This window comes from Uloborus diversus, chromosome 3 (assembly GCF_026930045.1).
Source record: "Uloborus diversus isolate 005 chromosome 3, Udiv.v.3.1, whole genome shotgun sequence".
Taxonomy (NCBI): Eukaryota; Metazoa; Arthropoda; class Arachnida; order Araneae; family Uloboridae; genus Uloborus; species Uloborus diversus.
This window is the reverse complement of record NC_072733.1, coordinates 75747009-75759170: the sequence shown is the minus strand read 5'-3', so window position 1 is coordinate 75759170 and position 12162 is coordinate 75747009. Positions and strand designations below refer to the sequence as shown.

The 12162-nt window shown below is 33.4% G+C and overlaps 1 protein-coding gene across 1 annotated transcript in view; it reads right to left on the bottom strand.

The window, feature by feature from the left end:
* The window catches only part of LOC129219400 (tyrosine-protein kinase Fer-like), a 127932-nt gene that overhangs the window by 62730 nt on the left and 53040 nt on the right, over positions 1-12162 (bottom strand). Inside the window, exon 6 of the mRNA XM_054853789.1 lies at positions 9124-9316. Within this exon, the coding sequence (XP_054709764.1) occupies positions 9124-9316 (193 nt within the window). The remainder of the gene's footprint in view (positions 1-9123; positions 9317-12162) is intronic.

The following is a 12162-nucleotide window of genomic DNA, read 5'->3' as shown; positions in this document are numbered from 1 at the left end:
CTTAGTGCTAAATTTCATGAAAATCGGCCGAACGGTCTAGGCGCTATGCGTGTCACAGACATCCAGACATAAATCCAGACAGAGAGACTTTCAGCTTTATTATTAGTAAAGATATTCTACGAAATGTATAAAAGTCTTTGAGGATTTCAACTAATTCACTGACAGATACTTCTAATGTTTGCTGAAACTAGCTTCAATTTTTTATTTTTGACCCCCCCCCCCCCCCGTTTTTTTTTGCAAAAAAGGGGTTGAAAGGTGCATTTTCGCCCTTTTTTTCAGTTTTCAAGGTCAAATAGCGCTGGCTAAATATTAAACAAATTTAGCGAAATTTTTTATGGGTAATAACGGGCCCATATAGCAACTTTTCCGCACTATCCAAAAACAGATTTTCAAAAAAAGGTTTTTCGACCCACCCTAATAGAAATGGTAAGTTTTTATTGGCCTGGTGCAGAGGATGTTAGAATTATTGAGGATGAAGTCCAGTAGTCCAGTATTATGATAGTTCTTCCTTAGCACACTTTAAACAAATGCAGCCATTTAGTGTTGACAATTTCTTTTACAGGTTATAGTTTTGGTTAATTTACTGAAATCGACCTTAATCAACTGTATTACGTTTATTGAATACGCCTTTATATGTTAAAAGTAAAATATGCACCTATTGGCTTTCAATAAATTTTACGGATGTAATTGTTGTAAAATTTCACGTGACACATATTTAAAAGACAGTAAATATCTCATAAATGTATACATTCACAAAAAAAAAAATTTATACTAAAAACTTACACACTTTATCAAGTAAAACCTCCATACCCCTTTTTTAGACCTTCATTATTTAAATTTCAATAAAAGGGGTACCCACTTATCCCTTATTATGGGGTAAGTGGGACATCCATCTAAATTTTTTTTTTTTTTTTAAATACAGTCAAGAATATTTAAAGCATTATTTTAGAAAATAATGATGAACTTTATTTCATTAATAAAGTCCAAGATAAAATAAGACTTAATTTTTTTGTTTCAAAACTTTTGCATAAGGTTGCAAAAACGAACTGTTCTCAAAAGGGGTCTTTTTTACACAAACCAACCTATCCTAATTTTTAAGGAAATATGAGTGTTATAAAAAAAGTCATTGAAAAAAAAATGATAGAATTTCTAATTTTTCAGTCAAAAGTATTAAACAAAATCTGTTAGATACAAAAAATGTTATTGCTATAACTACTCTGGTGATTTATTTTCATTACATTGCATGGTTCAAGTTTTTAACTTTTAAACAAACATTCTAATCTGTAACATTATACAAATCAGAAAAATATAGTAAATACCTAATTTCATCTTAGAATATTAAATATTTGAGGCCTAATGTATAAGTTAATGATTGAAGTATAAAAATTAGTTTCCTGCATTTCTAATATCAGTAAAATTCAATAACTGTTTAAAATCATAACTAGATCTTGATTTTAGTTAGGGATCATTCCACGTCAAATCGCCTAAATTAAATAGTCGGCCATGCCGTCATGTCTCCGATTTTTTCCATTATTTTTTTTACGAATACATATCTAAGAGAAAAGCCAAAATTAATTGTTTTAGATTTTTTGAATGAAAATTACGCTTTGGAGATTTTTTTCAAAAATTCGATTTTTGATCATTTTTCGAAGTCACCGCTTTGGCATGAATTCAGAAAATCTAATTTCTTTATTTTTCAACCAATTAAGCTGAATTTGGTATCAATTTAGAGCTAATATTTCTCTCTTTCAGTATGAACGCAGAAAGTATTCTGTGAACAGTTGGGTGTTGCCACTCTTTATCTAAAGTCAGTTTTTATGTTTTTTCAATTGGGAGATTAAATACAAATACAAATACAAATACAAATGTGACGACCAGCAACAGGCACTGGGCCCAGCTAGGCTGGTCCTAGTCAATTAATTAGTCCCCAATGAAGATCAATGGCCCTCTTAAAGCTATCCACTCCCTTGCTCATTACCGCCTCTTCCGGTAAGCTATTCCAAGTGCCCACGACCCTGCTAAAGTAGTAGTTTTTCCTGATTTCCAAGTTAGCCTGAGATTTAAATAGCTTAAAACAATGACCCCTCGTCCTGCTTTCCCCGCAAAAATTTAATCCATTTACATCTTTCATTTTGATAAATTTAAATAACTGAATCATGTCCCCTCTGACTCTCCTTTGCTCCAGGCTATACATGTTAAGCCTATTAAGTCTGGTATCATAATCTAAATCTGAGAGTCCCCTTACTAATTTAGTTACCCTTCTTTGAACCCTTTCCAATACAAAAATATCTTTCTTCAGATAAGGCGACCAAAACTGAACAGCATACTCCAAATGAGGTCTTACTAAACTCCTATATAAAGGCAGAAGAACTTTCTTAGATTTGTTTGAAATAGATCTATTGATGAACCCAAGCATTTTGTTGGCTTTGTTACTAGCAATACTGCACTGTTGACTAAACTTGAAGTCCTGATTTATAAAGACACCCAGATCCATAACATTTTCTGCCTGATTTATGACTGAACCCTGTAAACGATATCTCATACGCTTATTTCCATGACCTAAGTGTAGCACTTGACATTTCCCTACATTAACTGCCATACCCCATTTATCTGCCCACTTAGTAATATGATCTAAATCCTCTTGCAGCTGTTTTACTTGTTCTTCATTTTCGACAATCCCCATAACTTTTACATCGTCAGCAAAGCAATTCATGCTTCCAGAAATATTTTCATTGATGTCATTCATAAATATAATAAACAAAAGAGGCCCTAAAACTGATCCCTGAGGAACCCCACTTAAAACAACACTCCAATTAGAATGATTTCCTCTCACAACTACTCTTTGCTTCCTACCAGTAAGCCAATTTCTAACCCAAAGTAAAGTTTTTCCTCCTATTCCAATGTCAGCTAACTTGCTGAGAAGAGCAACATGCGGTACCTTGTCAAAAGCTTTTTGAAAATCAATATAAACAACATCCACACATTTTTTGTTATCTAAAGCTGAGGTAACCTTGTCGTAGAAATGCAATAAATTAGTAGTACAGGATTTACCTTTCCTGAAACCATACTGCAAACTAGTCAACAGACTATTAGTCTCTAAGAACATTATGATCTTAATTTTGATCAAAGTTTCGAAAATCTTACAAATCACCGAAGTCAAACTTACAGGTCTATAATTCCCAGCAATACCTTTAGACCCCTTCTTGAAGAGTGGCGTAATGTTAGCCAGCTTCCAGTCCTCTGGCACCGTCCCCGAGTTATAAGAAGCATTGAAAATACTGAAAATAACATCCACTAATTCCTCTGCAAATAAGTTATATCTTCGGAGTACCTACTACGATCTGCATCAATTTTTTTTTGTAGCTTATTTAAATCATTCTCTCGCTATGTAGAAAAAAGTAGAAGGGTGTTTTTTGTTGTTTTGAAATAAAAGAATAAAGTTTATTTTGCAGAAAATACAAGTTTTCTATTACTTTAAATCCCTTTTAAGCTTAAAAAAGGCCAACAACTTTTCAGAACAATTAATACTGGACTCTCAAAGGATTTTTATCAACAGTTAATTGTTAAAAAGTTGTTTACTTTTGAAAAGAATTGTGCAGAAACCTCCGTTTCAGACTTCGAAAAAATAAATAAATTTAAAAAAAAAACACTTTTGATTGAAAGTGTACTAAATATTAAGAATAATAATTTGAAGAATAGTATAAAAATATTTTTAATGGAATTATTTTGCTTTTTTTTTTTTTTGACATTAAAGGACGGGGGAAAAAAATGCTGTTGAAAACTTTACTTAACATAATCTTGTTTGGATTACGTTTACACCTGACGATGAACTTCCACTCTTACAGTAAGTACTCCACAACTCTAGATTTCTCTGAAGAAGATTATTTTTGCTGATTGAAATATATTTTAAAACCTCTCTGAAGAAATTCTGATACAAAGGAAATAGTAAATTTTTTTTAAAAATGCCGTCCGCACAAGCATGCTTTTCATTTCACATTTTATAATCGACGAAAGCTATATGCCGATTAACTTTCAAAGCGAAAGAATGATGGGTATTGCATGAGTATTGTAAGAGCGGAAGATCATTGTCAGGTGTTATGTAATCCAAACAAGTTTAGGTTATGAAAATTTTTCAATAGTAATTACTATTTTTTCCACCCCATCTTTTAGTGTAAAAAAAAAGCTTAATAATACCATTAGAAATATTTTTTATACTATTCTTCAAATAATTATTCTTAATATTTAGTACACTTTCAATCAAAAATGTTTTTATTTATTTATTTTTGCAAAGTCTGAAACAGAGGCTTTTTCACAATTATTTTCAAAAGTAAACAACTTTTTAGCGATTAACTATTGATACAAATCCTTTGAGAGTGCAGTATTAATTGTTCTGAAAAGTTTTTGGCCTTTTTTTAATCTTAAAAGGGATTTAAGGTAATAGAAAACTTGTATTTTCTGCAAAATAAACAATTTTTTTTATTTCAAAACAACAAAAAACACCCTTCTACTTTTTTCTACATAGCAAGAGAAAATGATTTAAATATGCCACAAAAAACAATTGATGTAGATTGTAGTAGGTAGTCCGGAGATATAACTTATTTAATCTCCCAATTGAAAAACATAAAAACTGATTTTAGATAAAGAGTGGCAACACCCAACTGTTCACAGAATACTTTCTGTCGTTCACTCTGAAAGAGAAAACTATTAGCTCGAAATTGACACCAAATTCAGCTTAATTGGTTGAAAAATCAAGAAATTAGAGATTTTCTGAATTCATGCCAAAACGGTGAGTTCGAAAAATGATCAAAAATCGAATTTTTGAAAAAATTCTTCAAAACGTAATTTTTATTCAAAAAATCTAAAAAAATTAATTTGGGCTTTTCTCATAGATATCTGTTTGTGAAAAATAATGGACAAAATCTGAGACATGACAGCACATGGCATTTAGGCGATTTGACGTGAAATGACCCTTAGGTGATAATAAGAACATAAGTTTCAGCATCATTTGCTAATTCACATTTATACATAAAATATTGAAATTTAACTCATAATAATATAAAAAGTATTCTTATGCCCTTTGGAGATTATTGTTACCGTATTTTCCTGTATATAATCCGCGGATTATCTGTTGAAAAAGTTCTAAATTTCATTGTGCGTATTATACGCCGCCGCGGATAATCTGATAAAAAAAAAAATTTCATCTGAAAAGTTTCAAGTGAAATTCCCAAGTTCTGCAAGAATTGCCGTTAATTTTTTTAAGAAGTAATAGATGGCGTTGAAACAAACGTTTCTTTTTCTCTTAGCTTGGCCTTACGTTGTTTTCTGATTTCTCCTCAAGCATTGCATCATCGCTCTTAGCCAACGCCCCGCTCCTGCTACCCTCCCTTCTTTTTGCCGTGAGCCGAGCAAGCGGCGCATTCAAGCTATCCTCCAATCACCGATAGGCGCAAATTACACGTCACTCACCCTCTCTTAAGTTTACAGGACTCTGCTAACAATAAGCCGTGAAGCGAAGGACGTAGTTCTTAGCGTGGTATCCGAATTTCGGGTGAAATAAGACTCTCCGCTTAAGAAATCCTATTAGTTTGTTAAATCCATGCATATGTAGTCTTTTTTTGTCATAATTTCCGTAAGTTATGTAATACTTCAAATTTTTCGTAGTACGGAGAAGTATGAATTTGAATTGAACGCTGACATTTGAATCGAACTCGCCAGCCAATAAGAGCTCACGAAAAGTTAGCGATCTCCTATAATTCGCCAATACTAGTAAGGAAGTGTGACGTTTTACCTTTTAACACAGTTTTCCTAGGTTTTTCTTCCGCTCACCGTAACGTCATGGTCCAAGGAACTTTGCAGCGAGATCGTCGCTAGCCATTTCATTTCACATTTTGTCTTTTTCTACTTAGCTTGGTGAGATTTGCAATTGTCAATAGTGAATTCGTCATGTCGGCATGCAAAAGAAAGCGTTTTAGTTACACGGCTGACTTTAAATTAAAAGTAATAGAAAAGGCAATCGAGGTTGGGAATCGAGAAGCGGCAAGACTTTTTTCCATCGACGAATCGAATATTCGATTATGGAGAAAGAATAAGTCGAAATTTGAAACGTGTGACCGTCGGAAACGAGCTGACCGGCGTGGAAAGCCTCACTGGCCGGAATTAGAAAAGGAGCTATATCAGTGGATCCTGGCAGAACGAGAGGATGGAAAAGCTGTGTCAACGGTCAACATCCGACTAAAGGCTAAACTTATTGCTCGTGCTATGAGCATTAACAATTTCAACGCGGGACCCACGTGGTGCTACCGATTCATGAAGCGGAGCAACTTGGCTGTCCGTGCGCGTTCAACGGTCGGGCAGAAACTACCCGACGACTGGCGAAAAAAAACCGAAGACTTCCTTGCGTACTGCAAGAAGAACATCTCCGACAACAGTTTCACTGCGGACTTAATTTTTAATATGGACGAAGTTCCGCTGCAATTCGACGTTCCCCCCACCAGGACCGTTGATGTCCAAGGGACTAGTAGCATCCCCATACATACTACTAGGAATGAACGTACCTCATTCACTGTTGTTTTGTGCTGTTCCGCGAATGGTGCGAAATTACCACCGATGGTAATTTTCAAAAGGAAAACGCTCCTGAAAGAAAATTTTCCGAAAGGTGTGGAAATTAGAGCAAATCCTAAGGGCTGGATGAACGAAGAAGTGATGATGTCATGGCTACAGAGCGTGTGGCGAAAACGAAAAAATTCGTTTTTTCGACCCAAAGCTTTTCTTATAATGGACTCCATGAAAGCGCACCTTGGCGAAAATGTGAAAAATGCCCTCAAGGTTGCATCTGCAACCATTGCCATAATCCCCGGAGGGCTAACAAAAAAATTGCAGCCGCTAGACGTCGGAATCAACAGGTCCTTCAAGTCCAAGGTGAGGAACTTGTGGGAACAGTGGATGTCTGATGGGGAAAAACATTTTACTAAATCCGGTAAAATAAAACGGGCTTCGTATGAAACAGTCGTGAACTGGGTTCTAAAGGCTTGGAACGATGTGTCGGAAGACACGATAAGAAATGCATTCCGAAAGTGCAATATTTTTGAAAGTGGGTGCAACAATGATGAAAATGACTGTGACAATGAAATGTTATCGAGTGATGAGGACAGTAATCTATTAAGCAATGAGGACGCTATGAACTTATTTATTTCCGAATCCGATGAGTCAGATTTTGATGGTTTTTAATTGTAAATATTTAATTGTAAATTGTTCATTTGATTCAGTATTTTATTTTGAAAATGTATCTTTATTGTGCTTGAATTTTCTAACCTTTTTAAATGAAATATTTAATGCTAGTACTATTTTATTAACCTGCTGAAAATTGTTAGATATGTTATCCTAAATGTTTTTATTAGATGTGTTTCATAATTAAATTTTTTTTCCTCCCATCATTTCTCATTTTAATCATATTGTGGTTTTATTTTATTTAACATTATATTAGGGGTAGTATATTTGTGGAATATCTAAATGTTCACTAATCCAAAATGCTTCAAAAGCTAAAAATTTTAATCATCCTTTGATAGTTTGGATTATAATGTTTAAGTGTCGCGATGTTTAAACATGGCGAATCAAAGCGAACGCCATAAACATACCGTACAGCAAGCCGACTGCACTTCCGTTCTCTTTCAGAGGAAACCGCCGCGAGCCAAACAAAAGGCGCTAAACGGTCTTGCGTCATCTGTCTGATAAGAAATGCGCATTGCTCCATTGCTGTTACATCAAAACTTCATTTTTGCATTGTATTATCCGCGGATTATACGATAGTTTTTTTTTCTTCAGGCCGATTTTGGGACCTGCGGATTATACGCCGCCGCGGATTATATACAGGAAAATACGGTACATGCTTCAAAAGTTAAAATTTTAGTTCCTATGAAGGATGCAAAAAGATTGCATTTGAATACACACACGCTCTAAAAGAAATAGGAGGCGATAAAAAACCTTCCTTCATTCAAAAACTACATTTACTAAATTAGCTACATCAGTCATATCCTAAAAATCTTACCAGTTGTTTAAATATTGGCAAGTGGGTGAGCTAGTGAAACAAGCCGGAACGTTGGTGTTTCTGTGAACAAAGCTACTATGCTAGTGATATTGATAATTCCTTGTTAGTATTATCATTACCCCCAAAAGAAGCCAATTTCTGAGCAATATAACAAAAATTATTAAGAAACAGAAAATTTTGTCTTATGGCCAGATTAGTGAAAAAAATGCAAGTCTTCTGTCAACAACAGAAACGTTTGCAGGTGAAGACACGTTAGCAACAGAAAAGTTGGTAAACGTGAACAGTACATGACATTTTTTTTAAAAAGTTTTATAGATTATGTGAGGTATATTTTTATGTCAGCTGAGTATAAGGAGCAAAGTGATATTGTCAATGCAAGATGCCTCTACTCATGTGAGGTGCATCATGTGTTACATGCTTTCAAACTTCAACCTACACACTGCAGAGGTTGAATTTTTATGTAGTCTTATGTTTTGAAAGTTAACATGTATGTTGGAATGATTTTAAAAATTTAATTCTTTCATGTCTGTTTTACTGAAGACTACAGTTGTTGCAAAATGATAGGTGGACAAGTCACAGCACACCGAATTTCACTCTACACCCCCCTCCCACAGCTCTCAGAAATAATTTATCATTATGGTACCTAAAAATTCACTTTTCGATTGACTACAATTTTATCACATCCTGGCAATAGAAGTAATACAACCCCAAAAACTGGTAAAAACATAATTATTCATTTAAAAGAAAAACTTAATGCTCTTTCTTTCCATTAAACTTGGGTGGAGCTAGTTTACATAACTAGATCATGGTGGCATAAAAACAATATAATTAATGATACATCATTAAAATTTCATGATTTAGACGAAACATTTTCGAACAATTTAAGCATACAATATTACTACAAAAAGTAACCTAAAAAGTAACTGTAACATCATAAATGTTTTGCACTTATTGTAATATTTGAAGATAAATCATTCAAAAGTAATGCTGTTTAAAACTGATTTTCTCCATGCTGTTTTTTTTTATAGTATTTCGCTTTTAATCCATAGAATAATGCTTTCAAATAATCTTAAACTTACCACCTATCAACTGTTTCTTGAAGAACTGTCTGATGATATTCTAAGAGTGATGGCAGAAGAATATTCCTTAAGTTTTTTTCATATTCTTTACCTTCATATACTAATATAACATATTCATTGTGCAATTTGTGTAGCTTATTTGTGACTTTTACATATCGATCTTTTGCTTCTTCTAGTTTCTTACCAGCTTTTCCTATGAGACAATAAAACAAAATAGTAATATAAACATAGTGACGTAAAATACCCGGGTATTTATTTTTAGGGGTAAATACCCAGGTAAATATCCAAAATGGGTATTTACCCGGGTATTAATTTCAAAAATTTATATTCAACTAAAATACTCTTCTGTATGTATTCCACTATGTATATACATAACCAACCATATACAAAACAATAAATTTTTGCAAAAAATTGTATTTTGATCACATATTTCAAGAATTATTGTGTGAAACAACTTAGCAATCTAATATGATATTCACATTAAATGTGTTGGATATGCCAAATCAATGTAGATAGCCATTCTACCAAAAAAAAAGGCTAAACTGTTTACAAAGAAAAAAAAGCAAACGTCAATTTCTTAAGGTCCTAGTCTTTTATAATCCAGTAATATATACAGTGGCTCCCAAAAGTGTTCGTACACCTACGACTTTCAATGAAACAGGCCCTTACCATTGGTTAGAATTAATATTTCGAAATAGGTATTTTATTATAAGATCTATGATCTATTTTTAACAAAACCACATAAAAATTTTTAATAAAACATTAAAATTTAATTTTTAAAAAACCAAAAAGTGCCGGAAATTTTATCTCACAAAAGTCTTCGTACACTTTGAAAAAATATCAAAAAATTAGTAAATAATCTAATTTTTTTACTAAGTTATTATTTAGTAGAATATCATGCAGTATCAACAACAGCTTTTAAACGTCTGGGAATAGATTTCATTGTTTTTTCTTTCTTTTTTTGTGCAATTTCTGAGTAAGCGTTCAGCCGCACTTCAAGCCTTACTGTTTCTAGTTCGCTTTTTGTTTCAATGGTGTATTTTCGTAATCTAGCCACCAGATATCTCCAAATATGTTCCATTAAGTTTAAATCTGGCGATTGAGGAGATATTTCTAAGCTTAAGGACAATTTTTAAGGCACCAAACGCAAACGTGTGCTTTTTATCGTTATCTTGATAAAAAACAAAGTTGTTCCCAATTACCAAATTTTACGCTAATAGTTTAAAATTGTTTTTAAAAATATTTAAATGGACAGAATGATTCAGAATTTCATCAAAAAAATTCCAAATTTCCAAGTCCTGATGCTGATATGCACCCTCACACAAAAACACTTTCACCGTCCTGATTAACTGATCCAACTAAGTTCTTAAGATTAAATTCCTCATTTTTTCTTCCATGTAAAATTATACAACAATTTAACAAAATTGTTGAATTAATTTTCATCTATAAGTAAGACGTTGTTACAAAACGTTTTGAGTTTATTTATCATTGATTTTACGACGGAAAGCGTAAGCTTAGGGGAGAGGAGGGAGGATTGGGACACTTTTCACATATGATTCTTATTCATAATCCTCTACTTATACATAAATGCAAAAGCTCTCACAATAAACTTGCATACTATAACTACATTTTAAAAATATACACAATGTTTAAACATTTTATTATTTTCACACTTGACTAATTACAAATTTCAAGAATTTTGTCCCATTCCTCCCTCCTGGGTGGGAGGAGTGGGACATGAGTATGGGAGGAGTGGGACACATTTGAAAATTACAGAAAAATTAGTGAATGTCATAATTAGAAAGGTCCACATTAAAAGAAAAACAAGACTGTGCTCTACTGGTCCCACCAACCAATTGTGAAGGCGGTAATTTCATGATAATATCTGTTTTTTCTATAATGCTACATTTATCCAGTTGAGGAAAATTAAAATTTCCTTTCAGGTCCTTTCTCATAAATTTTTGCATTGTAGTTTTCAGTATCATAAATGCTCTCCACCCTTGCAACCTAGTAAACAATTGACCGTTTGGTAAAGAATTTGACAAGCACAAATTCATTTTCTCCTATGTTAGGTTTGTCTTCCATCCAGTCGATCTCTTGTGCTATTTCCTTGTCATCATGCATATTAGGATAAAATATTTCTTCATCTGAAGTGTTGTGTAAAGAAATTGACCCTTCACTATCACTGGATTCATCTTTAAACTCAATTTTTTTTTAACTTTTAGTTTTTTTTTTGTTTTTTTGCATACAGGTTTTAGTTGATGCTTTTTTTTTTTTTTTTCTTCTAGTCTGGTAGCTTCTGCTTCTTCAATTTCTATCTTCTCTGGGGTATCTGTCAATATCTTTGTTCGTCCTTTCTTCTTTCCTTTATTTTTCTTCAGGGGATTCCTGGTTCTGCTTTGGGAAATGGCCGTATGTCTGCAGGACTAATACAAATACAAAATACAAAAGCGACAAAATATGAGATGAGGATGGCATGCTAACAACGATATTAACAGGATTGTCAGGTGGGTTAGATGGTGAAGGAAGACAACTACTGTTATTATCATTATGTACCGGCAAGGGATGGTCTGTAACATACGATGTCAAAAACTCTTCATCTCCAAACGGCTCGCTGTTAAATGGATATATTCCAGGTTTTTTAAACCCGGAAGTAATATTTTTTGGTGTGAATGATGCCTGGTAGGAAATCCCAACAAGCTTTGCTGTGTGGTAGAGGTTAATAGTTTTTCCCGGATTGTTTATCAACCAATCATTGCAAGCTGCATTATACCGGCTTTTAAATGAGGAATATACCGATATATCTAGTGGTTGAAGCCTATGACTGCAATGAGGCGAAAACGTTTACAAAAAACACCATTGTCTCTTGCCTTGTTGATTATTTCAACTGTAACATGGCTGTCATGGTTGTCCAGTGTTAACAAAATTGGATTATCTTTTGAACTGTTGGTTTGGTGAATTATATGGCCCAGTGCCTTATGTTATTATTAAGGGGGGGTTTGCGATTTGCTTATTTCTGCAGACAAGGGGGAGGAGAGG